General features: G+C 36.0%; 5 protein-coding genes across 7 annotated transcripts; 2 read left to right on the top strand and 3 right to left on the bottom strand.

The window, feature by feature from the left end:
- Positions 1-854: 854 nt before the first annotated feature.
- Positions 855-4,807, bottom strand: LOC122396108 (probable ATP-dependent RNA helicase DDX47). Its single transcript, XM_043394235.1, has 8 exons — positions 4,650-4,807; positions 4,216-4,309; positions 3,969-4,133; positions 3,729-3,895; positions 3,407-3,643; positions 3,122-3,345; positions 1,209-1,470; positions 855-1,126 (listed from the first exon to the last, which is right to left on the bottom strand). The coding sequence occupies exons 1-8, from the start codon at positions 4,716-4,718 to the stop codon at positions 983-985; spliced, it is 1,362 nt and encodes a 453-aa protein (XP_043250170.1). The 5' UTR covers positions 4,719-4,807; the 3' UTR covers positions 855-982.
- Positions 4,808-11,781: 6,974 nt separating this feature from the next.
- LOC122396118 (nucleoporin GLE1) lies at positions 11,782-15,037 on the bottom strand. The gene is made up of 8 exons (XM_043394248.1): positions 14,745-15,037; positions 14,358-14,660; positions 13,811-14,215; positions 13,648-13,738; positions 13,392-13,571; positions 12,981-13,285; positions 12,509-12,887; positions 11,782-12,439 (listed from the first exon to the last, which is right to left on the bottom strand). Exons 1-8 carry the CDS (start codon positions 14,781-14,783, stop codon positions 12,177-12,179), a joined length of 1,965 nt encoding a protein of 654 aa, XP_043250183.1. The 5' UTR covers positions 14,784-15,037; the 3' UTR covers positions 11,782-12,176.
- Positions 15,038-15,914: 877 nt separating this feature from the next.
- LOC122396120 (ubiquitin carboxyl-terminal hydrolase 30 homolog) lies at positions 15,915-21,951 on the top strand. Of its 3 annotated transcripts, none has more exons than XR_006259014.1 (7): positions 15,915-16,371; positions 16,472-16,630; positions 16,800-16,963; positions 17,049-17,459; positions 17,531-17,866; positions 17,942-19,956; positions 21,819-21,951. XR_006259014.1 is itself a non-coding variant. In XM_043394250.1 (7 exons), the coding sequence occupies exons 1-7, from the start codon at positions 16,272-16,274 to the stop codon at positions 18,295-18,297; spliced, it is 1,422 nt and encodes a 473-aa protein (XP_043250185.1). In that variant the 5' UTR covers positions 15,915-16,271; the 3' UTR covers positions 18,298-20,056. The 3 variants fall into 3 exon arrangements, 2 of the variants coding, with proteins under 2 accessions (XP_043250185.1, XP_043250186.1); XM_043394250.1 differs by lacking the exon at positions 21,819-21,951 and having other exon boundaries at positions 17,942-18,185; positions 18,290-20,056; XM_043394251.1 differs by lacking the exon at positions 21,819-21,951 and having other exon boundaries at positions 17,945-20,056.
- LOC122396117 (protein asteroid-like) lies at positions 20,607-22,737 on the bottom strand. The gene has a single exon (XM_043394247.1). The coding sequence runs from the start codon at positions 22,735-22,737 to the stop codon at positions 20,680-20,682; it is 2,058 nt and encodes a 685-aa protein (XP_043250182.1). The 3' UTR covers positions 20,607-20,679.
- Positions 22,738-24,416: 1,679 nt separating this feature from the next.
- On the top strand, positions 24,417-27,262 carry LOC122396119 (protein deltex). The gene is made up of 6 exons (XM_043394249.1): positions 24,417-24,840; positions 25,139-25,331; positions 25,418-25,687; positions 25,754-26,042; positions 26,114-26,432; positions 26,545-27,262. Exons 1-6 carry the CDS (start codon positions 24,671-24,673, stop codon positions 26,897-26,899), a joined length of 1,596 nt encoding a protein of 531 aa, XP_043250184.1. The 5' UTR covers positions 24,417-24,670; the 3' UTR covers positions 26,900-27,262.
- The last annotated feature ends 349 nt before the right edge of the window (positions 27,263-27,611 follow it).

Raw genomic sequence — 27,611 nt, 5'->3', positions numbered from 1 at the left:
AAAAAGAGAGAGCGAGAGAGAGAGAGAGATAGATAGATAGATAGAAAGAACGAGAGAGAGAGAGAGAAAGATAAGGATTTGTTGCCACTTTATACAGTTAAATAACATTGTAGTCTTTAGAAATCGTATTATAATCATAATGTTAAAACGGAATAGTATTGTTTCCGAGTATTTTGTACTACGAGAACCTGTACAATGCTGATCCATAATTTTCTATAGAGAATTTGAGGAGAAAGTTACAAAATTTTACAACAGTGTGCTGTGTATAACACTTTTGCATTTGTTACAATGTTTTGCTGGTCTTTTAATATATTACATGCTTCTAATCTTTATCTCGCATTTTCTAATAAACCGGGTTCTGCTTTATTCATTCAGCTAGACACGTACAAGTAGAAGAAGAAAAAAAAAAAAAAAAATCTAAATTGATTGTGTAGGCTGATGGGATCTGCTTTCGGTGCTTTATTAATATCATCTAACAAGTATTGCTACAAGTGATAAATGACAATGGTTGAAAGATTGTGATTTTTTTTATTATGTATCTTGTATTGTTCTCCTACGGGAATTAGACGTTCGTTTTGTGCAAAGACTTCTACTCGGACAAAACTAGTACACTTAGACTTCTTCAATACGAACGAATTTGTCTAATTTTACGAACGTTCGAAGATGAAACGTTTAATTTTCCTTTTTGTGTAAGCTCGATTTACTACTTAGTCGGTTTGATTAATTATGTAGATAAAAAAAAAAAAAAAAAAAAAAATAGACGTTCGAAAGTTGCAAAAGGGAATAAAATGTGGTTTTGTAAATTGACAGTTACTTAAGGATATTAATGAAAGCTATGAGTTTTGAATGAAAATACGTATGAGGGGAACGACGGTCTGATTTATAAATAAAACAAAACGACAATGATAATAAAAATATCATCTCGTGTTTATGTTATTTATTAAGAATTAACAAACGTGTCTGACAAAGCAAAACTAAGCCTTCAACCCTTTCTCCCCTTTCCATTACTTTTCCCCTTTATTCTTTTTCTGACACCGTACGACTGTTCCGTGTCGTCGTCCTCGTTATCGTCTTGACGTCTCTTCCGTTTCCCTGATTTTTTACTATCTTCGATGTCCTTCATTTCCTGAAGCAACGCGGCAATGTATTTCATTCTGCTTAGATCGATTAATATTCGGATTAACCAGCGAGGAATAAAAAAAATTTACCATTTTTACAATACGTTGCGCTTCGGCTACTCTTTCTTGTAGGACCATTACTTCCTCCTCTACCGTGGGGTACAACGGTAGCTGTTTAGATATCAATTGTTCGATTCTTTGATACAGCTCCACGTCGTACTGTGTCACGAACGTAATGGATCGACCAGAACGGCCAGCACGTGCAGTACGACCAACTCTGTGTATGTAATCTTTGCTATGCGTAGGTATATCGAAATTTATTACAATATCTACGTGAGGGATATCAAGACCCCTGTAACAATACAGTCGATCAAAACCATTTCTCTCTGCAATTAAATATATTTAATTAAATGTATACAGGGTGTTCGGCCACCTCTAGCAAAAATTTTAATGAGCGATAGTAGAGGCCAAAATAAGACGAAAATCAAGAATACTAATTTGTTGATGAAGGCTTCGTTGCAAAGTTATTAACATTTAAAGTTCCGCCTGTAGAATGACAATCCGGTAAACAGCTGCGTTCGCGCGGACGGTTGCGGCAGGCGAGTGCTAGTGGTTCTCACGCAGCATGAAAAATTCTGCTTACCGACATTATCGACAGCCTTAGATTTTTGTCCACTTATGGGAATGCGAACACCTTACGTTGAATAAGATTCAACCTGTCTTATGAAAATCCAGAAGGGCATATCAAAACTCGTCCGACGAGATTTTCACAGAGAAAGGGTGAATGCCAGTTCCAATACACAATGTTGTGAACAAAAATCACCCACATGCGATTATACACGCCCCACGATTGTCCACAGTGTCCACAAGTATCCACAAATAATCCTTTCAGGCACTAACCACTATGCAATTAAGTAAACACGTACCGCGATTATGTTATTCGTGAATGTCTACGTGTACGTGTATCACGATTCTTCCGAGTTACTTACGAATAAAACTGTTATTAATTTTTCAAATACACTTCAATTTAAAAATGTAAACAGGAATTTAATAAGTATTCGCTGATTGTTTATATCACTGTATTTCTTACATGCTACTTAATACATAACTGAAATGTGTCGCGTGAACTAGCTTGACTGATACTGTTTTACGACTGACTAGCTGGCCGAACACGTGCCGATGCTGCCCTTTGTCTCCGCTGTGTGTGAGAGAGATAAGCGAGGCGAGTGACGTAGAATCGGGGCCTGTTCGGCATATGTTTCTCTGAACCTCGTCGATCGATGGCACAGTCAGCTGCTAGTATTGTTACATTCTTCGCCGTGAACGTAAATCGATGCGAAAATTTCATTTATCCTGCGATTCCTTTTTACATTTTTAAATTGAAGTGTATTTGAAAAATTAATAACAGTTTTATTCGTAAGTAACTCGGAAGAATCGTGATACACGTACACGTAGACATTCACGAATAACATAATCGCGGTACGTGTTTACTTAATTGCATAGTGGTTAGTGCCTGAAAGGATTATTTGTGGATACTTGTGGACACTGTGGACAATCGTGGGGCGTGTATAATCGCATGTGGGTGATTTTTGTTCACAACATTGTGTATTGGAACTGGCATTCACCCTTTCTCTGTGAAAATCTCGTCGGACGAGTTTTGATATGCCCTTCTGGATTTTCATAAGACAGGTTGAATCTTATTCAACGTAAGGTGTTCGCATTCCCATAAGTGGACAAAAATCTAAGGCTGTCGATAATGTCGGTAAGCAGAATTTTTCATGCTGCGTGAGAACCACTAGCACTCGCCTGCCGCAACCGTCCGCGCGAACGCAGCTGTTTACCGGATTGTCATTCTACAGGCGGAACTTTAAATGTTAATAACTTTGCAACGAAGCCTTCATCAACAAATTAGTATTCTTGATTTTCGTCTTATTTTGGCCTCTACTATCGCTCATTAAAATTTTTGCTAGAGGTGGCCGAACACCCTGTATAGAAATGTTTACCTGCTGGCAACGTCTGTAGAAATGAGAATAGATCGATTTTTTGCCTTGAATTTAGTAAGAGCGGCTATTCTTTTGTTTTGCGACATTTGTCCGTGTAATGGAACAGCAGTAAATCCCAAGTTTCGTATAAGAAGAGCTGTTCTGACCGTATTGTTACAAGTCGCGCAAAAGATCATGAAACTGTTGCCCGCTAGCTCGTTTAAAATATGAACTAGATATACGTCCTAAAATATGAGAATGAATGTAAAGAGTTTGGTAAATATTTGATAACAAAGTTACTTGTACCTTGAATTTAACTGGAATGAATATATAGTATTGTTGCAATTTCTCAACAGTCTGGTACTTTGTAGATACTTCCACTTTAACTGGATTCTGCAGAGACGCTCGTTGTAGTTTCTGGACCTTTTTGGTCATTGTTGCCGAGAATAGCAACGTTCTCCTTTCTCGAGGAATTACTCTCAAAATTTTATCTACCTCGACTTCGAAATCTAAGTTCAAAATGCGATCTGCTTCGTCCATCACCTTGTAAAAATAAAATATCGAGTACAAATATTAGATATTTTGTTTTGATTGTAGTTAGGGGTAGCATGAAAATATTAACAATTACCAAAAATTTTAATGAACGTAAATTGAAACCCTTAGTGTTCTCCAAGTGATCGACCAATCTTCCTGGAGTGGCTATTAAGACATGCGGTTTTTTTGCTAATAACAATGATTGAGACATCATGTCCATGCCACCTACTATTACAGCACATTTTACACCGATACTTGACCCTAGAATGTAATACAATCATCAGAAGTAACGGAAACACGTATCCCAAAATAGCAAAATAAATGTAGCTTTTACCTAAAGCTTCAAATTGTTCCGATATTTGAAATGCTAGTTCTCTGGTAGGTGTTAAAATTAAGGCAAAATATCTTTGAGGATTTTCTAATAACGCCTGTAATATGGGGATAGCAAACGCAGCAGTTTTACCAGAACCAGTTTCTGCCAATCCTATTATATCTTTGCCTACAAAATACACATTTTAAAAAGTAACGTACCAATACGATATTTTAGTTTTAGACTTTCAATCGCATGTTATTAAATTTACCCTGTAGTGCTAGTGGAATAGCTTCGTACTGAATTTTTGTAGGAGTTTTCCACTTTAAATCTTCGCATGCTTTACACAAAGCATCTACAATTCCCTATAAAGAAATAATCGTTGAAAATAATATAACTCTGTTGTCATATTATTTTCTTTTAAATACAATGGAAGTATATAACCATAAAATAATAAAGAAAATATAGAATAATTTTTTATGGGTTCTGAAAAGTATTTAAAAATTATTTTCTCATTTTTTAGGTTATGTTACAATCTAAATAATACTTCTTTGATTACTTCAATTGTTAAAAATAATCACCACGGTTGTACCTAACAATACATTGCTATTATTATTTCTTTCATCATTGTTTTTTGAATAGAAATACGCGAAGCAATTTGTTGCATTTAGGTTATATGTATATTAAAGAGATTTCCCAGCCTACCAAATCTTTCCAATTAATTTCCTTTGAATTTTCTTCGTCTACTTGTTTCGTTGAATTACTTTCCTCCATTATTAAATCAATAATTTTTTAGTTCTCGCTTCTATTTATTAAACATCATAAAGAATAACTATAGTAGATACAGTACAGTTTCAAATTTAGTGACGTGTTTTGCAAGTGAGATATCTTAAAATTGAATAAAGAGCTTTTTGCGCTTTTAAACAATTATTAATAATTCTATCAACATTTCAGCCTTAGCATATTTTTATTCTTTAACTTGTATATCTCTAGCATCGTTGCTTTTACATATTTTTTTATATTTTTTGAATTGTTTAAAGTTCTTGATACACGAATCGGATTCTCTCATTAGTAAGCCTAATTCGCAGGAATAGCAATCCAATACGTTTACCAAGAACTTTATTATTAACAAGTAATTTTTTTAACAGCTTGTGTATCTTGGTTTTCTAGTGATAAATAAAACAATGTTAATTTAACGGAAACGCTGGGAACTAAATCCCGATTTTCCCGCTCGGTAAGGTAGAGTGGCGCTGTCGCTAGAAAAACTTGCGGGATATTTTCTATCTTTGTTGCACATTGCATACCTCTACTTTAGTCTCGTTCATCGCCTCCTTTCCCATTCTGTGCTCCTGTTAATATTTTAGTAGGTAGAATCCCAATTTATAAATGGTGCCATATATTTTCGAAACGACCAACGGAACTATCGTTTCCGGTACTTGCTTATATTAATGCATAAATTAAGGTAATGAAAACGTAGTTAATGAAGCGTAGAAACAATTAGTTGTAGTTGTAACAAGGTTTTGTTAAATTAGATTTATTTAGTATTTAGATAAATCCTATGCTCGCATGTGTAAATGTGTTATTCGATCATTTCCCTGTTGGAATGCAAGTAGTGGAGTATTATCCGAGAAGAGGATCTGGACAATTTTACTTAAGCCCAAGGTAACATTTGTTTATTATTAAATTTGTAACAGTAGGTAATTCCAACACATACATGGAACTTTGATAACTACTATCTCTTTTAGTTTAGTAATTTTGGGCGGAAGAATCATGCGTATAAAAGGGAAATAGGTGGAAAAATGTTCCTTCGGATCTCCGCTCGCAGCAACCTCCTTGTGGCGAGTCCTGGTAATTGGTGTTACTCGCGACGAAGCACCAGCGAGTTAATGGCTGCGAATTTAGCGTAATTTATCAGGATGAAAGTGTGGCGTCGCCTCCCATACTCGCCACCAGAGGGGTCGCGCTCTCACAAGCGCTCGACCGACCCCTCGGTTATATAGTATGTACATTCCTCGAACAACTTCCCAATGTTCCAGTCGTCTAAGGCAGGATCTGCTGGAAAGCCTGACTGATGAGTCCATCTAGTTCTCCTATACGACTCTTGCGAGTATTTCGTAAATTTTTGTAACTTCTACGAACGCATGGAACTTTGGACAACAAAAAGAAATTCGAAAAAATAAGTAACTTTTAAGACGGTAACCAAGAGTTATTCGAAGATTTAATGACCGAAAATCGTAGGCTGTTTTTCGATCAGTTAGCGACGTACAAATTAATTTAGATTTATTTCATAAAAGTTAGGTTCACCCATCGGCGAATCTCATACACCTATTCTTCGCTATCTCATTTCTAAACAAATTCTTTATTTCAAGGTTGCCTTCGGATTTCTATGCACCGTCTTCAATGTATATTATCGTCGATGCATCAAACGAGTCTTGCAAACGGACGAAAGTCCCACCGACCCGAGAAAATTCGATCATGGCCGATGAAGACCTCATCCGGACGCACTTCTCGTAACCAAGTCCAAACTTTAAATTCCTTCCTTCGTTTCTCTCAAGATTCTTGCAGAAAAAATACACGACATCCTAGAAAGAAACATAAGTATTCCATTAACACTGGACTTACAGGACTCCGTCGATTCGATGAGTTTTAAATTCCATAGTTAAAGTTAACAGAACTCATAAATATTATTTGTTAGCAATATACGTTAAACGATTAAATTTCTTTTTTGCTTGTTACAGGTTAAATCTTCAACTTCACCGATTGTACGTTATAACAAATTGTTAACGACGGTAATATATTGTTTATTCTATTTTTTGCCAACGCCTTTGTTCAGCACTGTAGGTAACTATAAATTTTACACAAGAAACAAGAAAAAAAAAGTTAAAGCACCTTATAATATTAACGATGTATATATTTAAATACTAGTTACTTTCTGAATTAATTAGCTGCTTTCGCGAATTTGTTATTCGTCTCGTATCCTGTTCCAAACAACTATAGTTCCGAGCACGGGCTTCCTCGATTTTCAGTAAACTGTTTCAATGATAAATTCTCGTCGCCGCCATTCACGTTATCGTACGTAACTGGTTAATTCACTTGTTACGTAAATCCCGGCACAGTCTGCGAATCGTCGGCCAATTAGTTTGCGTCGTTTTTATCGTACCGTCACGGTTCATGAAAAAAGTCACCGAAATTTTTGTGCACGGTCAACTTTTACCGAGAAAAATTTTCCATCGAGAAAAACGTCTTGTATCGTTCCAAGGAAATCGAAAACAGGAAGTGTAAAAATTTTCGATTCGCGGCAGTTGCGGCGATATTTCAACGCTTTGACGGCCGCTGTCACGTGTACGTGATTTTACCCGTTTCAGTTTTAACGCCATCATTATGGTATCCTTACGCTTATAATCCCTTATAATAATATTCCTAGCATCCTCGTGCGCTTTATTTTGATCTATAATGCCATTAGAGAAAACTATCTCAAGTTAATATAGAAAGCAGTTAATAGTTCATCGAGTCGTTCAAACAAAGTTAATCGAAAATTTCAATTCCCATAAATTCATGATTCAGAAATAGTTTGCGATGTGAGTTCCTAAGAATGAAGAAGTAAGCCCGCCTAAATGGAATCGCCTAAATATCTTCCTTTCTGTACGAGATTTCAAGGTGTTCGAAATTTTTTTAAATAGAACACCAACCCTGGGAAAAATTTTAATGGGGGATTCTAGAGGCCAAAGTAAGACGAAAATCAAGAATAGCAATTTGTTGATGGAGGCTTTGTTAAAAAGTTATTAATGTTTAAAGTTCCGCTCGTACTGAATTTTTTTCTCGAAAATGCGCAAGATTTCGAGGGTATGTCTATTCACCAAAAATTATTGTAATTGATCCCCACAACCGAAAATAATTTTTCCAAAATGATTTGAAATTTTTTTTTTCCGTCGAAAAATATCATACCTTTTCGAATTTTTTTCTACAAAGTGGGTAGGATTTCGAGGGTATGTCTAATGACCAAAAATGGTTATAATTGACCCCCGCAATCGAAAATAATTTTTCCAGAACGATTTGAAATTTTTTAATTTTGTCGAAAATCATCCGTTCTCGAATTTTTTTCTAGAAAGTGGGTAGGATTTCGGGGGTATGTCTATTCACCAAAAACGATTATAATTGACCCCTGCAACCGAAAATAATTTTTCCAGAACGATTTGAAATTTTTGAATTTAATTGTTAATAACTTTTTAACGAAGCCTCCATCAATAAATTGGTATTCTTCATTTTCGTCTTATTTTGGCCTCTAGAATACCACATTAAAATTTTTCCCAGGGGTAGTCGAACACCCTGTATTTCTTTTTTTACGTTTTTATAGTACATAAAAGAACAAATTCAACGACCTTCTAAAAGTTAACCGAAAGGATAACTGAACCATTTAGAATAGAGACACTCTCTCTAATATTTACGACGATACCGACAAGGTACGTGAATTGATAAAATTTATATTTGCACGTTTGTTTGATGATAAAACTACGTGAAATTATTTGAGTATTTATAAAATGTCGAATTGCAAAATTTCAGGTCAAGAAACAGTTAAAACTCTTCTGAAACATCGGCCATTCAAAGTGTTAGAAGAGGGTAGTCGAATCAACATGGTAAAATTAAACAATAATAATATATTTTATTTACGAGTTTGGTTTCCCTCGTATACAATAATACAATATAAAATATATAAACTATATAAACAGACGGGACGAACGTATTAAATCTTCTACGGTACAGTTTTCCACTCGAGTATACGTGTCTCAGTCGGAAAAAATTGACTCTATCAGCGTGAATACTTTTCCAAATTGTTTATAAAATGTAAAAGTATTGTACTTGTAGTAGATAATCGACTACCGGATACAGAAAAGCCAAAGTAGAACGCTTCGACGGAATCGACTAGCTCCAGTTTCCATTGCGTTGCAATTTTTACTATTATCTACACAAATCATGGAGGTGTATTATAATATGTGAATATCATCAATAACATTGTACAGCGTGTCCAACGACGAACAAAGGCAAAAGAATTGAAGTCTATACTCGACAAATTCTCATATCATAAACTACCGATAGAGAAACAGTAAATTTGAATTGTTCAGATTTAGAAATTTATCGTAACTTTAAGTAAAAATAACGAAAATATTCATATGATGAGTCGATCGATCTACTTTTCTGAAAACTTAGAAATCACTTTCATTCCGAATTTTCATAGAAACGACACGCACTGTGCGTGTAAAAGAAAAAAAGAGTCAAAATTAGCGATTGACGTATACTTTATTGAAACAAGTGTTTGCGCCGAACCCGAAGTGTCGTGATAACGAGTAACGCAAAGTGGTACAGAGGTCGGTCGCGGATTTTTTATGTGCTTAAAATATTAATAAATTTCCAATCGCCGACCCGTCCTGGAAAACATTTTCCGTCGTGAAATGGTCGCGTTGCCCTTCGCGCGTTCGAATTCTCGAACGCGACGCGTGTATCGTAATACGCTATAAATAACGGATACTGTCACGAAGGTAAGAAAACTGTTGCCCGCGATACGTCGGTGGGATAGAATCGGCGGGCAAAGATGTTTAAGGAGATACTTAACTTGTCCGCATGAACGCGTCGCATAGCGCTTATCCACATAGGCGAAACGGCGCTCGAGATTACCGTGCAGCCAAAAACGTTTCGTGTTAGATTTCCCATAGTGCTTATTTCTGTTTTTTTTTTTTATTTCAGTTTCAACGGCGAGAAGAACACGTCGAGAGTCGTTCGCGGCGCCGTACCGAATCGGAATCACGTGAATTCGCTGCGTACGCGGATCGACCGGCAAAGAGCGAGGATTAATTTCGCCGCGACGATCCGTAAACCGGCGAGCGGACCACTGTCATTCACCGCGAACGATTTACGAGAAGGAAGTCGTTTAGCGGGGCCACACGGCGCGACTACCGTTTCTAGCACAGTTGACAACGCCGGGAACCGCGAGGTTTACGTTACGAGGCGCTGGAAAGAACTGGCCAACCAGGAGCCAACGAAACGAGATTCCTGTTATTCCTTCCTCCTCTTGAGTACGCCGTTGTCTTACCTTGCCTTGCCTCACCAACGTCATCGTACGCGATCATAGTCGTGGCTCGTCATCTGACTCCGTGCTGCGGCGTCTGACGTCATCCCGAAGAACTCGAACGCTGTCAGGCGGCCGATAGAATTCGAAGGCGCTTGGAACTTGTACGCACGAAAGTATTCGAACGCTCGCATTTACATCATAATTACACCGCGGGACAAAAGGATAGCACACTTCCAAATTATTCTAATTTCTGTTTATTCAACATTAGAAATTCAGCTTTTTGTATGCACAGAGTCGCTCGCGGCGAATATCGTCCACCGTGGTTAAGTATGCAAATGAAATTTAGAAAATAATTCGACGATATATTTGTTGTAAACTCGTGCCAGATGCGGCTCGCAGAGGTATTTCTACGGAATATTGAATAGTTACTTGAATCAACGGATCGAAAGTTTTGAGTAATTCTACGTGCAAAACTAATTAAAAAATAACAAATAACAGTTTTCGCGTTCGAGTCGCCATTTTCCAGATAACTGAATTTGAAGACATGCGATCGAATACGATTTGGCTGGGGCGTCTGGCCATAATTCTCTTTTTCTACTTGTGGTCGAAGTCAAAGTAGAATCGCGTGTTGCAAACCAACTTTACTTTTTATTTGCAATTCAGAATCTATCGTCGGGTTCTTTTAATCGATATCTGGATAACCTAAGTAATCGAGAACCTAGAGTCGAAAATTTTTATTCGTTGTTCGTGAATTAAAAATTGGTTATCCCGCTGTTCCAAACGGTCGTATCAAGATGTGTCAATGTTGTAGTTGACGATGGTATTCCGGCCGACGTTGGCAACTCTCCTGTGTCGGTTAACCTGGCCCAGAAACTAAGCCGGAACTGTTGGAGGAATCAATGACCTTGGCACAAGTAATGCCAGGACACGCGTCTGCGAGGAAGAAAGTTCCATTTGCATCTGTTGCGCTGCGAAGCGGAATCGAAAATTTCACGCTCACGGTCAAGACTCGGCTGTTTGTTGTTTGAAACAAGAATAAAGAATAGCGGTAAGTAATTATCCGGACAGAAGCAGAAACATGGCCATGAATGAATTTTATTTCGTTCGAAGCAAATTGCACCGTTTTATTTAGCGCTAGATCCACGGAATTTTAATTTGTCTTCGTGCTTAACACTTTGGCGGCCGCTGTCACGTATACGTGACTTTGCGAGCTAGCAGACGTTGGCCAGTGTCACGTATGCGTGATCTACCGTATCAGTCACCATTTTCATCGTACATTCAACTTATTACGTTTGTTGAGGTTACATTTTTAATCCTAGCATTTTAAAGTTACAAAACGTATAAATATCACTCGTTACCAATGTATGTCGTATTTGTATATGCAGGGTGTGTCGGCCACCCTTGGGAAAGATTTTAATGGGGGATTCTAGAGACCAAAATAAGACGAAAATCAAGGATACCAATTTTGTTGATGGAGGCTTTGTTAAAAAGTTACTAACGTTTCAACGAATGAATTAATATTTGTATTTTACAATATACTTATCGGACGGTTTCCTAAAGAAAAGTTTAATATTTAGTTTCAAATAGAATTAGAGATAAATATTCGATCAATATCTCAGTGATAGGTAAACGGTTGAAATTTTCAAGAGGAGGGAAATGAATATAGAAACAAATTTCCGTTTCCATGATGCAATTTTTGTATGCAATAAATCACGTTTTTTTTTTTTATTCAATTTACAGATATCCAGGAAAACAAATCACAGCTTATCATGTTAAATACAATTCAAAATGGCGAATGGGATGGACAGTATTACGAACATTCGCGAAGAACAATAGAAAATCTGTAGTTGCAAGCATACCATACTACTAAAGGTTATTTCTATTACGTTACACATACATAGACATACACGATGAAAATATTCGATTTTTTTTTTTTAAATTCATTACGTTTCTTGTCCTTCGCGCGGTTTTTATAAGTACGATAATCAAGTACTTCCTGTATATACAAATTAGTCAGAAACAATTTCTCTTCAAAGACTATTAAAATCTACAACAGATCGGTTCGAAAATAGTTCGTCCAACACGTGAACGTAAAACGTTATCAAAAAAACCTCTTGTAAAGAAGAGATATCTAATGCAAATCAAAAAGAGCTAAAGCGAAATCAAGATCACCAGAAATTTGGAGGAAGTTGACCGTCGGGGGGTGGTATGAAACCTTTCGTTAAACTATTCTTCAAAAATTCGTTGAGCCGTACCAACGGCCCACCGCCGATGCATCCCACACTTTGCATGTGCGGACAATATTCTTCCGACAATAAAATCAATAATTTATGAAACTGATTTGGGTACGCGGTCCACAGTGCAGCCCCCGCCACTTCCAGCATGTCCAATAAAAGGGTTGCACAAAGATCCGTTACGTCTATCTGCGGTTCTGAAACGAAATTATACACATCAACGATAATACAACTTAATTATTCATGTTTTACCGCAGCTTAATTACCGATATTTAAAACAGCGGCTAGCCATCGCCACGCATTTTGAAGTCCGTGTGGATTAGTTTTATTAATGCCTTTTCTTTGCGACGTGATAGTAATTGAAGCGTATAATCTCATTAAACCAGACATTCTTTTCACAAATTTCTCATACGTCTCGATCGTGCCGTCATCGTTATATTTATATCCCAACGACTTGTAATAATTTTCGTTCGATTGGTCTGCGATTTTCGGCAGAAACACGGGAATCGTGAACGGACAAGAGGTATGAAAATGTGATAGAATCAAATCGCCGAAATCAGAATGATCGTTCCAAAGTGCTACGATTATCGCGGCTATTGGAAATGCCATTTTTGGTTTGCTCGAAACTAACGTTTCACCTTGGTTCTGTTGAAAAATATATATTACATTCGGTACAGTTCGTTAAAAGTATGTCCTCCCTTAATACAAATTGTACGAAAGCTGTATAAAATTACGTACAACTATTTTTTTAGCCAAAACATCTTTGCAGAATGCCGGCCCCTCCGGATGTTGATTGATATTTGGCGACGATTTTCCCATTAGAAGATTATGTAATCTGTCGTATTTGTCTCTAAGATGCCGTTCGTCGAAACTAGAGATTGCATTTATAGGTATATTTATCGCTTTCTGACATTCGAATCGAAACTTTTTCATACTCGCAGACTGTAGAAGTTCCTGATAACTCTTTGCATAATTCTCCAAACATTGTTGGCTATTCAAGTACATTTGTAAAAATTCCTTATCGACATATTCGTACACATGATCTGACAACAGAAACAAAATGTTTATTCATTTTTCTTCAATCGAAGGGATATTTAAAGGGGATCAAACTGTCTGTTATTTGTATATTTTTTTTTGTAATATCTTTACCTTCGTGTTTGTCTTCATTATTTTGAATATCGCTAATGCTCGTCAATACTGGAGCAATTGCCTCACAATTATTTTCAGTATTGTCAATTGTTTGGGTTTGTAAAACTTCGGATTGTACGTGGCATTGCTTTGCACTTTCCATATTAGCTAAATTTGCTTCGTACTGAGAGTTTATCCTTTCTAAAATATATAAAAATTATACGTATCGCATTTTCATCGAAGTTACAGAAAATAAAAAATCACAGAAATTTCTCACCTATTTCCGATTTAAAAGCAGACAATATTTCACCGATTAGATCAACCATTTTTTCTGTAACATTCAAATCGGCGGATGTTACATCCCCTGCCTGTGCATAGAATACGCAAGTTATGTTTACGAACGTAATCGTTTAAAAATGTTTTTCAGCGTTATTTCTTACCTTAACTTTCTCATTTATACACTCCATTTGATTATGCAAGTCTTGTAATTTCACAGTGTAAGAAGATAATACGTTAGTAACAGAACTCTCGTCTCTACAATTTTCAGAGAGAGTTATAATGTCGCAATACATGGTTTTAAACGCATTTCTAAAGGTCATTATTTTTTTAGTCAACTCCTCTTTTTCTTTCATTCTTTTTCTATATTCTTCGAGTTCCATTTGCCGTTCCAGTCTTTTACGTATTTCTTCTTGCTCTACAATCTTTTCCTCCGCCAATATATATGCATAATTCTCTTTACTTTTACGCTCGCGTTCTTTGGCCATGTGAGAGCGAGATATTTCCATATGCTCTTTTATAGCTTCTCCGCTTTCCTTCATATGCTGGCAGTGACGCTCGATCTCCTTCTAACAATACAAAAATAATACATTTTGTTATCAAATTTGTTAAACGCGCCTAAGATAGAATGTTTTCGTTTTGGACTCTGTAACGTTAAGGGCTTGGGCCTATATTTCAAGCGAAATAACAGTCGCCTGATATTCTTCTTACCCAAACTTCTTCCTTCCTCTGATATTCGCTTTCTAAAAAGATTTTTTTTATTGAGAATGTTATGCCACTCTGCATAGAGATTTTATTATTCTGCATTTGACCGGGCTTCTGCGAAGGTTTGATATTGCATATATTCTGTTCATTTTCTATATTCTCGGATTTCTTTGACTCGTTTTTGATCGCCGTCGAATTTGAACCAATTAAAATCCCGTCTTTCAGTCTCTCCGATATGCGAGAAACTTTCTTTAGAGCCGATACTTTGATACAATCAAAGTCAGAAACGATATCGTCTATGTTTTGCATCTGTCAAAACATAAAAGTTTATACTCGAAGCCCGCGATAAAAGAGCGTAAACAACGTTTACGGGAACCGTAGAAGTATACTTACTTCTTCTATTTTGTCTTTAGCGTTAATGGAGCGTGGCATCTTGGCGGCGCAACGAAAATAGAATATAACTTAATAAATTTCGTGTAATAGGATATTTACAAAAGGTTAAAAAGTTCTGTTATAACCTATAAACTTATTTTTGCTGACATTTGCTCTACATATATACAAACACAATTTCATATGTACTTCAGTCACAGAGTAACATCTTACTCTATGCTCCAGCCGTGACGTTACGATAGAATACATCTATGAACTCTATTTTAGAATACTGGTATTATTCGAAAATGTCGTAAAAGCTGCTGCATAGAAATACTTGTTCGTGTACGTTAAAGACGCGCTGTATTAATTGAGACTCGTTTTCGCGTGATAATAAAAGGACAGGTAACTCTAGTTACTCTAGTACGAGCCATGCTCAGTACAGTAAAGCGCGGGAGTCCGATTTTCCACTGAATAGACAGAGACGCACAAATACTGCGTACTCTTTCTATCAAGTGGAAAATCAGACTCCCACAGTTTTATTATTTCTCGTTTAATCGATTGTGATTAAAATCACGGCTTCTCCTGTCATGGAAATTCATAACAGTTTTCGATATACAAGAAGCTTTCTTTAGAGCCGATACTTGGAAACAATCACAGTCAGAAACGATGTCATTTGTGTTTTATTTAAACAACTTCTATATTTACTATAAATTATTTTTCATTTATATCTATGAAAGAGTAAATATAGATAAATATTGAAAAGGAAATTTGTTGGGGAGGTATGAAATTTATGATTAATGTAAATAAATGAATTAATATCAATTTTAATACAAACAATCGTTACACAGGCATCTAGCTCTGGGCCCGAAAATACCCAGGCGTGGTCTAGCAAGGGTTAATCAAATCTTTAACCAATTTAAACAAAAATATATATATTTCGTCGGTTTATTCAACTCGTATTACAATTTGGATATAGTTTGATACATTTAAAAAAGTGAATTTTTAGAATTGCAAACCATCCTATCTTTGGTTATATTACAAAACATCGCCTTAATGTGGCGATATGGCGGTGCAGTGCAGTAATTATAATAAAATTTTATTCTTAACCAAATTAAATAACCGGTTAGCGTGACCTGGTAACTTTATTATAGAAGGGCAAGAATCATTGTGGCTAGTATACTTGGTACTGTATAGTACGCGTTTAATACGCTCGGTGTAAACCAAGTCGAAGACATTTTGAATCGGATCGTTGGAAATTTCAAACTTACCTTGCAAATAAATTTGATCGTATTATCGAATTATTGCCCTTTTCACGCGATGTAGGAAGTATGACTGACTTGTTTACAAAAATTTTGTTACCCGACCTGTTTCGTTTGGAACGAAGCAATGAATAACTAACACCTCTGCGCTGTAAATTGTTGGTTGTTAGTAAAGGAATTATGTGCACGTTCGAGAGCAATTGTATTTGTTCCTTGTATTGACACGTAGGTTAGCTTTTTGCAAAAGGTTGAAAAGAAATACCAAGACCTTCGCGTATATTCGAAAAACATGGACGTGGAAAAAATTGCTGTGTTCGCTAGCGTAGGATTTGCAATAGCCGTTGCAGCGTTTATTTTATGGGGTCCTTCCCCTAAACCTAGAAAAAAAGGTACATCATAAGTGTCTTTGATCTGTACAGTTTTTAGAAAGAAATGTTTCGTTTCTCTACTGGTGGAAAGTGTTTCATTGTTGTACGAATCTTTTTTTAGGAAAAATCATAGGAATCAATAATCTAGGGTATACTTGCTTTCTAAATTCCCTTTTACAAGCATTAGCTGCGTGTCCAATATTTGTTGGATGGTTGAAAGAACAGTGCGAGAAAAGTGGCAAAGTTACCTTCATTTCGACTTTGCTCTCTGTTTTCGAAAGTATGTCGTAATTTTACTATTAAAAACTTACGTAACATCGATACAAATTATATAATTGATATAACAATAATCTGTATATCGAACTAGAAAATATTATAAGAAAAATATAAAGGTTTATCAGCTCGCGATACAACACACCGATACTAATAGATAGAATTTGGTTTGTTAGAAATCAATGGGTATGCAGAGGATCTGTACGGTGATGTAACACCAATCGAGATAATTTCGTCTCTTGGTAATCTGTGGAATTTTGCACCAGGCCATCAAGACGCGCACGAACTATTTCACGTTGTACTTAATGCATTGCAAGCAGAAATTCAACCTGTAAATAGGGTATGGCTCTTCATAAACAGAAGTTATTAAATAGACGTTATACGTACAGCGAACAACTAAGAATTATTGACAAAAATCATTTCAGAAAGGTTGCTTGTCCGATGCTTTATTGCAAAGTCCAACGATGGTAGTAGATGCAACAAACGCGAGCAATTCGTTATCCTTTAGAAGCGTATCTTGCAACGATATTGTATCTGTCAATAGAAATCCTAATACTCCGAACGGATTTGATAGAAATTGTAACAATCATGTAATGTCTTCAACGCCGTCGATATCGAGTATTCCTATCGCGTATAATAAGCCTGGTATGATCCTTGCCAGATCTTCAGAACTGCTTTCAAAGAATATCGGAGCTGGAGAGAATAAAGAATCGTTTAGATTGTGGAACTCTTTATGTGCCATACCTGTTTCTAATTCTTCATCGATGTCCATAGAAGCTCATCCATTTTCGGGTTTATTAACTAGTCAATTACAATGTAGTAACTGTAAATGGAAGGTCAGTTCTTTGTTTGGATGATCTCGTTATCGCATTTCATTATATGGAATAAATGTAAATATTTCTTACAGTCTGCCGTTCATTACGACAAACTCGAAACAGTTTCGTTAGCTTTGCCGCCCCTGGGACCACATATTAGGTCACATTATACATTGGAAGAACTGTTAGCACGTTTTGTAACTAGCGAAGTTATTCAGGATGTGTTGTGCGATGGATGTGAAACGCGTTGTTTATCCACCAAAACCTTAACTCTTGGCAAACTACCCAAGTGTTTGTGTTTACATATATCAAGAACTACGTGGAGTAATTCTGGAACACCAATTAAGAGAGACGATCCAGTAACATTTCCACAAATATTAATATTGGATCCTTATACTTTCACAGAAACTAAAAAACGAAATGCACGGGTAAGGTGGACATATCTTACATTAATAAATGTATTTTCATGTTTCGTGTATATTGAAAATGGTATATATATTCAGCAGGGTGAGCCCGAAGCAACTATGTTGCTCGCTAATCGCGCATCATTAACGGATAAATACAAGTTTCAACTGCGCGCGATCGTGGAACATCGTGGATCTGTTGATTCTGGGCATTTTGTTTGTTACAGACGAGGAAATAAATTGGATCAATGGCTGTATACATCAGACAACGTAGTTGAAAGCATATCTTTGATCGAAGTTTTATGTGCCACGCCATACCTTCTGTTTTATGAACGTATTAATAGTAAATAAGTATAGTTGATAACGAATTTTAGTCGTCGTAAGAGAGGACGTCGTTTATTTTCCTTAAAAAGTTATCCAAATACTGATCTTTCTCGATTTCTACAGGTTTATAGATTCGTATGTGGATCGTCGAAATATGATACTAATATTTTATCCAAACCAAATTGGATAAAAACTGAGTGCACAGCTGTTCTACCAAAAAAAACTTTTTATTTCAATTTTGTTTCTTGTTTCTTCAAACAACACAAGTAACACTTTTATATGTTCATACTATGTTTTAGATTTGGAATGTAAGAGTTACAAGCTCTTTGTCTATCAACATTTTAATATTTATATTATTTTGTTTACCTATTGTCCTCAACCCCATTCATTTATCTACATTATATAATTTCTCAAACATTGTATATATTATCAATGGCATTAATAAATACAGCACTATTTCGTTGCAAAGGTTATTATAGGTGTTTCAAAATTAAAAAACAAATAATCTTATTTAAATAACATATGATACATGTAAAGTGCCAAAAAACTAATATATCGCTGTTTTTATCAACAAAAGTGCTTAAATATTTTCAACTATTCGAAAATTTGTTTTTGAAAAGTTGCCTCGTTTCTCCGTTCCCCTGCAATTTAGAATAAAAAAAACAATCATCTTTGGACGATTCGTATGCAAATTTACAAACTGCAGAAACGAAAGAAAATTCATGTTTTGCTAACTCCTTATAGAAAGTTAGTAATGTTTTTTCAGAAACGATGAAGAAGCATGCTAATTTACAATAACATAATAATGAGGGAATTGAAGAGACTGCTCGGGTATTAGCGGTAGCTTCTGATATAATTATTTATTATATAAGACATGAGAATGCTTTATAAAGGGAGTTTTATTATTTTTTGCATGTATCATACTTCTGTTAGAATAATACTTGGAACGCGAAAGCAAAATGCTTACCAGCATTCGGGGTTTGGTAAATTTTATTTACGAATAACAAATGATTATTTTAGATTTATTCGTAAAATAATTTCCGTTCACGTTTCGATTGAAAATTTCATTCGTAAATTATCATTCGTAAGTCACCCAGATATGGGTGACGGCGGGGTATTTTAAACGCACATTTAAGCGATCGAAACCACGGACAAAGCTCGTTTACGAGTGAATCTAAAATTTGTATTGTTATTTACGAATAAAATTTTCTCAACTTTGCCAGTATTATTTCTTTGTTTGTGTCAAATAACAACTATTCTGTCCACTAATAGAGAATCTACAGTTTTATTTGGGATCTTAATCACGATGTCAACGGTAGTCTTTACATCGTATAGTTGCGATAGAATGTAACCGACGCGTCATTACTCAAGTAGCGTATAATTTTCAATTTTAATTAACTAGTACAAGTCCTTTAATTTTATTAATAGAGATCGAATGTAATCAATGATTTAGCCATGGTAGCGATGTTTGTATGCCTAAGGCCAATGATAATGCAGAGTAATCGTACTTTTAGGTGCCTCGATTAACCATTTGGCGGATTTCATGTATTGCAGAGGGGAGGAAAAAGATAACGAAATCGTGGCAAATCAATTCATCGTTTTATATGGTGTGAATCGCTGTTTTGTATAACTAGAGCTTGTGAATTTGTTTCTAAATATCTACCGAAGCAATTATTCATAACGAAATATACATATAATGAGAGTCTTCTTTAACTTGATCATCTAGAATACCCTCATTCCTTTTAATGACATGGACAAAGTCGGGCAAACAGATTGCTTGAATTGAACAGGTAAATATTTTCCAAATTAGCAAACACATTTTTCACAAGATATTAAAGTCAATAACATTGTTTAAAATAGAAATATTTTTATTAACACAATGACGCAGTAGTGACCCAAGAAAAGAAATTTAACCATATAGGATACGTTGGCTCTGAAATGATTTTAAACAATAAATGTCACGATTATATGAAAAAAAGGACTAGATGCTCAATTTAGAGCAGCATTTCTCAAATTGAAGTCCGCGTAGACATTAGTGGGGGGGGAGGGAGGGGGTCCACAAGCTCTTCGAAGAACAAAAAATATTATGGGAAAAACATTTTTTATTTCACGATACATCTTTTAATAAGTCTTTTAATAAAAATGAAATATTATAGGAAGAATTATTCTTATTTTGCGATGCAATATATCTTTTTATTAAAAGTAAACCTTCTAAGCTAGAGTACTAAACAATCGACAGTTTTTAAATGAATTATTTGCTGAAATACATATAATTTTACTGTCATTAAGACTAACCGAGGATATAATAAATAAACACAACCATAAATTTATAGATTTTTTTTATTGTTATTTTAATCTTTATATTACATAATATTAAATACATATATTGTATAGTTATAACAAATTATTCTTTTATAATAGACTCGGATACATGGAAGAATTGCTTTTATATTAATAGCTTCTTTAATAATTGTTTTAGAATTCAAGGGGTTGATTGTTCTTCGGTGAATATCTTAGTTGTCCAATCCGAGCAAAGGTTCTATTTTCAACAAAATTATATCAAATAACATTAAAAGACTCGGTGAATTTTGAAGAACTGTGTTTATGTATTCTTTGATATTGTTGCGAGTTTGAAAATTATTATACAAATTATATAAAAGTGTACTGTTAAACAAATTGGCAACCTTTGGCTGCAGATAAGGATAATCTAAAAGCATATTCAAGTCCATGATCGATTTCAAACAAATTTGGAATTCTGCAAATGCATGAATAATATTTCTATTATACGAGTATCGAGAGATTTGAAAATGAGAAATAAAAAATGGTGCTGCTAGTAAACAATCACTAAGCTTAATATTATTGTAGGCATCAATAATCATAGTATTTTTTAAATCGCATTGCTTATACTCAAATTCATGGCTTTCGGATGGATCATTTCTTTCTCTCTTCTTCTTTATAGCCTGAATTACTTCGCTATATATCATTTGAAAATTTCGCAAAGAACGAATTTTTCCAATCTTTAAATTTATTATACTGGAAAATATACAAAAAAGCATAGCGTATATAAAATGTTTATGCGATTTAGATGGGATTTGTTGTTCCTTCCAATATTTCATGCAAGCAATATACAACCTCCATTCTGGTAGAAGTTCATTAAGACACTCCATATTCGTAATTCCTAAAGTGTTATTTAAAATTTCTGTTCTTGCGATCGATGTAATTTTTTTAAGATTAGACAAAGGTATAGTATTAATTCCTTCTACTTCATGCCATGCAAGCTCGTTGTTCTGATTTCTCATCATATATTTCATAGTAGCTGTTTCACTGTTGTTTGTTTCAAAGTTTAGAAGCCCGAATATAACTCTAAGAATTGGTAAACTTATCGCAGCACTCGAAGGATTTAGAAAATTGTCTATTTGTATCGGGTAAACAAATAATTTAAAAATTGACAAATGTATGAAATATCCTGTATATTTACCTGTATAAAATTCATCTAGGAACCATGTAGGTAAATTATCAATAGCTGTTTCAATGACTGATTTCAATTTTTTACATTCGTTCATTATTTCATCTACGTTTTCTTTTCCTTTTTCAATTTTTTCTAGGTTTTTATTCGCAGAGTCATTAAGCCCCTGAATATTATATTTTTCAGGGAATCCCAATGGAACAAGCATTTCTGCAGATGGATTTGTATAATTATTTATATTGACTTCTATTATATTTAACACTTCTTGTCGCATTGGTTCAGATATGGTATTCAAAATTTCAGTAATTGCTTCCTCCAAGGTATGTTTACTCAACCAATTAAAAGTTACTCCTATAAGTAATTGGCGATATTCAAATTTGGTATGTATGTGTGGTAATTTAAAAAGATTGAAGAAGTTTTTGAACAAATTATGGTCTGTAATGTCATTCCCTAGCAATACTGCAGCCAATGGTAACATACATTGGTTTAAGCCTTCGAAAGCATTCAATAAGTGTTCGATTCTATAAATTTTACATGGCATTCTATAATTTTTTGTAATTGGATCCCTGACTATACAGTCACTTAATGTATCGAACCGTATATATTCAATTCCATAGAGATAAAAATCAGAATCGTAACTTAGTACAGGACAATTCAATGCCTTTGCTACTGCGGCTGTACTATTATCAGCATCAAATAAACATTGTACAAACCGAATATTCAGCTTTTTCATAATGTCCCTAAAAACTGTCACTATCATTAAAGGCAGTAAAACCTGTTGCTTGTAAGGTATAAAATTACATGCCATATAATTTTTTTCTTTGCACCTCTTTAGAATTCTTTCTAGTTTCATATCACTGTAACCACCATCAAGTATAACTAATGGTGTTACATTACATTTTAATAAAGCATTAAAGAAATCGGACGTGCATTCAGCATATTCATCATAATCACCACCGTAATCAGAATTACAATTTGCATGCTCATATAATTGACAACAAGTACTGTTACCATCAATCACTAAATACGTATCATGCAATTCAAAATATTTAAAATACCAATCATAATTCTTGTTTGTGTAACTTGTCAAACCGAAAATACCCATTTTTAATTTTCTTAGACTTTTTCTTAACGATCAAACTTATCTATTAAATGCGCTTACGCGTTCAAACTTCTGCGTAACGTCAGTGTAGCCAGATTTGATATAATTTAGTGTATCGTCATCGACACTAAAAACAACGAACTTACGGAGAGTTGGGAATACCAGAGCTATTGCAACTTCGGGGAATCGAGAAAGAAGGCGAGTGTGAGCCTTTCCTTCAATGTATTGGAGACGGATGTTTGGATCGTCGTGAGCTCCCCTTTGATCCCTTCTCCTAAGTGTGTAATTCCTGGAACTTGGGCCGTGCGCTATCGATAGCCGGAAACGGGCTGCGTGGAAAAGCCGATAACGAGCTGGGCCTCGACCGAACGGCAGAGCGACTTCACTTGAATCCGGAGATCGAAAGTGAACGGACGTATCATTATAACTTAAGCGAGATCGTACTTGTATTATTTGAGTTAGTTAATAGAGTTGAATCGGCAACGAGAGAAGCATCTTGAATTAAGAGAGCGGAAGTGTACGAAAGGGTTACAAGATTCCTGCGAAATCTTGGTTGTTTTGTTTTATATTCTTTTATTGAGTTAATTAAAGTACTATTTACGTGTGTTCAAATCCTTATATCCATTTATTATTTTCCTTACCTAGCGATCATTATTTGAAACTCCCGCGTCCAAGGAGCAGAGTGCCTTAGCACTCCACGGGCAGCGTTCCCCGCCGAATTCCCTACGGAGAGTCGGAAATACGCCGCCGGACGCGCAACAGCGCAAAGCGCGGGCAGGGGAAGGATACCGGAAGTATGCTTAGAGCGATTCCCGGTATCCTCCCAAATCGTGCGGAAGGGTCACCGTGGGGTTCTTAGTGGGTAAGTCCCGCGCCTATAATAACGGGCGCGGGGAATACCACACACCCCTCCCGCCTTTCCCCAAAGAGGCGGGAGGGAGTCTGTCGAAGATTTTCCCCACGACAAAAAAAACAAAGTCATATTCCAACCTAACCATGTTAATAGCATATGTACATAGGCACAAACAAAATTTCTTTTTGTTTAATAGTCGCAATGTGTGTAGGGATAAACGGGAATACCAGTACGACACGTGTTCCTTGCTCAGAGCTTTATTACGACTGTCGTGGCGTGGCGCCCTACACGGCTGCCACCCCAACTCCATCTAGGGATTTTCCCCTAGGCGCTAGTGTCCCCTACATGATCAGGGAGTCTTAAAATGCGTAAAAATGGGGGAATCGAGATTTGGTAATCGTATGCCGATTGTCGCGTGGTCGAGTTTCAGCTGTTACAAGAGCAAGAAGGAAAGGCTGACCACTCTCCATCTTTCTCGATTTCCCGAAGTTGCGCTAAGGAAGTTCGTCGTTTCTAGTCGTCGACGTCGATACACTCAATTATGCCAAATCTGGCCACACTGCCACACTGCATCCACCCATGTTGGCCAGTGAAACAAGTGTGGTAGCTGCCATCTTTGAGAATGAATTAGGTACGCGCGACGTCTGGTTAATGCCCCATGCACTAGTACATTTCATGGAGTCTGGAGTGTGTAGTACAGCGAGTTTTTTTTACGCTGCTCTATATCTATACACACACACACATCATATATGGGTGATGTGCGCGTATGGTGCTCGCATTTTGTGTGTGCATGCGCGCATTTCGTATCTGTGGGAATTTGTGTTTCATAATTTTCATCGCAAACAAAACGATTAGGAGTGACGTTGCTGTTAATATGCTTTTTTCTCGATTCTTTCTAAGTCTCGGTGCCACATGATACTCAACTGTTATACATTTCGTTCAACAGAAGTAGAGTATCGTTGTAAACGCAGTGATACGTGTAAAAAAGTAAATTCTAGCGACCGTGGATGACACGAAAATGTTCCCACGTTCCCGCTTCGCAAGCTTGTGTCATGCGTGCGTGTAAAATTCCTAATCAAGGAAATGAACGCCCAGGGGCAGGAACATGGTCATGCTGTAGTCGTTTGGGAATGGGAAAATCGTCACGGACGATGGAGGCCCTATAGTCCCGCAGTATCGCAACACCTCGAGAGGGCATATTGCAAGAAACTTACACGGGTCTTTCTTAACGATGCCGACCCAAATTTGGATAGGTTCGATTTTAAATATCGTTTTGTTTATGTACTAGATTTCCCAGACAATCTCTGAAAAATCATAATTCTTAGATTTGAGTTACAAAGTATTATTCAATAATTTAAATCTACCGGTTAGAATTGTTTGTTACTTTTTTGTTACGTGTACCTCCCATAAATTTCACGATACTTTTATTTATCCTTGTCAGTCAATAGTAGCGTTCCTTTCGTTCATAGCTAATGACTTTTTATGTTTGATACTATAAAATAACGAGAATCCGAGAGCTATGTATACTCATGTTGCTAATATTTGAAACAGGTATTACATAAATTTGAAAACTAAAATGCAATGTAGCGAGGATGGAGATGAAACGCATAATGTCAGAAGAAAGTTTTACCTTCCAAGTTCGCCAGCCGGGAAAGGAGCCAAATGGGAATGGGCCGGCGATACGGACGATTGGCATACGTACGATATGGAAGTACAGTGTTTTATAGAAGAAGCATGGGCAAGAGTAAATATTTCATCGTATAAAACAATTTTTATCGCCGGATAGTTTCTTGTAATTGTAAATTTTATTTTATTTTTTCTTTATTTTAGGGTGATAAAACTATCGACGTTTCTAAGACGTATTTAGGTTTTCCTTATATCATTAATTTTTGCAATTTAACTCAAGTACGTTGCTGTACCGGGTATGTGAGACCAATACGACGTATTCAGCAAGCACCGTATCCTTTAGTTAAAGTTGCTTTGGAAGAGTTACAGATTATTTCTGGAAAGAAATCTACATGCGTGACCATTAAAAGTTCTACTGCAAAAGCATCGCATAAAAAGTCGTCCACGGGAAATATGAAAAAAAATAATAAAAAGGTAGATAAAAGCATTTGTCGATAGAAATATGTACGTATTATTATAAATTGATTTGTGTTTCATTAGGGGAAAAATGGGGATAATGGTCCAACAAACATCGCGCGTGTTATATTCAGCAACTTCAACATATTTAGTAATAAACATGGTATAGAAAACAGTAGTTCGGTCACGACTATCGAATCTGGTCAAAAAAGAAAAACATGGGACAATGTTCTTGACGTAGATTCTAGTAGTACAAAAAGTGGTCGAAGACCCAGCGTCGATACTGTTTCTACGTATTTGAGTCACGAAAACTCGGTGGATTTATTAGATAGCAGTGTGGGTAGCGACGATGCATTTAAAGACTCCATTTTGGGTAATTTGCTGCCTTTTCTTTAAATTAGTTTTACGATTTTAAGTATTACATACGAAATGAAATTTCTATAGGCGCGGAAGCTGAAGCAGATGTTATTTCTCAGTATGTGAAAGTAGTAGAAAGCGACGACTCTGATTCTTGTCCCGTGTGCCTTGGTATGCCTGAGCCATTGACAGTAGAATTAACTCGCTGTAGACACAGGCTACATCTAGCATGTTTGAATTCAATGCTGAGTTGTCAACAACCTCCCATGTACATACAGTGCCCTGTTTGTCGTTTAATTTATGGAGAGAAAAGAGGGAATCAACCACCAGGAACTATGAATTGGACAAGGATACCACGCGCTTTACCTGGTTTCCCAAATACAAATACAATTCAAATAACTTACGAGTAAGTGCATGTCAAATACATTTTTAATATTTGTATTGTATAAAAGTACGTAGGTAAAGCACAAATACACGTAGAAGAAATGTCTATTTACTGATAATAATGTTTATTTCAGTATTCCATCCGGAATTCAAGGAAACGAACATCCAAATCCTGGGCAAACCTATTATGCTGTAGGTTTTCCACGCGTATGTTACCTTCCAGATAATAGTCTGGGTCGAAGAGTTTTAAGACTATTACAAATTGCTTTCGAACGTAAATTGATATTTACAATTGGACGGTCGGTCACTACCGGAAGAGAAGATGTAGTCACGTGGAATGAAATCCATCACAAAACTGAATTGGGACCATCGACGTCCGGCCACGGCTATCCCGACACAAGTTATCTTGATAGAACTTTAGCCGAATTAGCAGCGCAAGGCGTGACTGATGGCCAACCACTGTCCACTCTAAATCAAGAGTTACATTGAAATAATGTTTGTTTATGGTTTTATAAACACACAAGTATCGATGTTAATGTACTACATGCAGCTTTAATCTTTTTCAGGGTGCGAATGATAAGAAACAGTATCGCTTAATTGTGTCTAAAATAACAATCTATTGCTATGAAAATTATAGTCTTTGAAAGCTGTACTTTATGAATAGTATCCCTTTATCCTAAGTGCAATTATTCGAGGAGATTACAAGATCAATTTTATTTTGCGAAATGTTTTAAACGATCGAAGTATGGTAAGCAACGTAACAACAGTATTTGATTTTCTACAATTTATATACAGGGTGTTCGGCCACCCTTGGGAAAAATTTTAATGGTAGATTCTAGAAACCAAAATAAGACGAAAATCAAGGATACCAATTTGTTGATTGGGGCTTCGTTAACAAGTTATTAACGTTTAAAGTTCCGCCTGTAGAACGGCAATCTGCGAACAGCTGCGCATGCGTGATAGTGGTTCTCACTTACAAAACTGTAAGGCTGTCGATATATCAGTTAGTAGAGTTTCTTCCGCCGAGGGAGAACCACTATCGCGTGTATGTAGGTGTTCGCAAATTGCAGTTCTACAATCGAAACTTTAAACGTTAATAACTTTTTAACGAAACCTCGATCAACAAATTGCTGTTCTTGATTTTCGTCTTATTTTGGCCTCTAGAATATCCCAGAGGTGGCCGAGTACCCTGTATAAAACT

The sequence above is a fragment of the Colletes gigas genome, unplaced genomic scaffold (genome assembly GCF_013123115.1).
Source record: "Colletes gigas isolate AHSC1104 unplaced genomic scaffold, ASM1312311v1 Colletes_gigas_Sc00007, whole genome shotgun sequence".
In the NCBI taxonomy this organism is placed as follows: Eukaryota; Metazoa; Arthropoda; class Insecta; order Hymenoptera; family Colletidae; genus Colletes; species Colletes gigas.
Note: the sequence above shows the minus strand (reverse complement) of the source record. Positions and strands in the feature narration are given on the sequence as shown.

What these genes read in the sequence shown, in the direction of transcription:
- LOC122396119 (XM_043394249.1), top strand. Translation starts at nt 24,671, where the DNA reads ATGAACGCCCAGGGGCAGGAACATGGTCATGCTGTAGTCGTTTGGGAA. An exon ending in TAGAAGAAGCATGGGCAAGA is followed by an intron (nt 25,332 to 25,417) that starts GTAAATATTTCA and finishes TCTTTATTTTAG; the next exon opens with GGTGATAAAACTATCGACGT. An exon ending in ACAATTCAAATAACTTACGA is followed by an intron (nt 26,433 to 26,544) that starts GTAAGTGCATGT and finishes TGTTTATTTCAG; the next exon opens with TATTCCATCCGGAATTCAAG.
- LOC122396108 (XM_043394235.1), bottom strand. Translation starts at nt 4,718, where the DNA reads ATGGAGGAAAGTAATTCAACGAAACAAGTAGACGAAGAAAATTCAAAG. An exon ending in TATTCCACTAGCACTACAGG is followed by an intron (nt 4,134 to 4,215) that starts GTAAATTTAATA and finishes TGTATTTTGTAG; the next exon opens with GCAAAGATATAATAGGATTG. An exon ending in CGCAACGTATTGTAAAAATG is followed by an intron (nt 1,127 to 1,208) that starts GTAAATTTTTTT and finishes GCGTTGCTTCAG; the next exon opens with GAAATGAAGGACATCGAAGA.
- LOC122396117 (XM_043394247.1), bottom strand. Translation starts at nt 22,737, where the DNA reads ATGGGTATTTTCGGTTTGACAAGTTACACAAACAAGAATTATGATTGG.
- LOC122396120 (XM_043394250.1), top strand. Translation starts at nt 16,272, where the DNA reads ATGGACGTGGAAAAAATTGCTGTGTTCGCTAGCGTAGGATTTGCAATA. An exon ending in GTAGTAACTGTAAATGGAAG is followed by an intron (nt 17,460 to 17,530) that starts GTCAGTTCTTTG and finishes TATTTCTTACAG; the next exon opens with TCTGCCGTTCATTACGACAA. An exon ending in CTAAAAAACGAAATGCACGG is followed by an intron (nt 17,867 to 17,941) that starts GTAAGGTGGACA and finishes ATATATATTCAG; the next exon opens with CAGGGTGAGCCCGAAGCAAC.
- LOC122396118 (XM_043394248.1), bottom strand. Translation starts at nt 14,783, where the DNA reads ATGCCACGCTCCATTAACGCTAAAGACAAAATAGAAGAA. An exon ending in CTAAAGACAAAATAGAAGAA is followed by an intron (nt 14,661 to 14,744) that starts GTAAGTATACTT and finishes ATGTTTTGACAG; the next exon opens with ATGCAAAACATAGACGATAT. An exon ending in AGAGGAAGGAAGAAGTTTGG is followed by an intron (nt 14,216 to 14,357) that starts GTAAGAAGAATA and finishes TTGTATTGTTAG; the next exon opens with AAGGAGATCGAGCGTCACTG.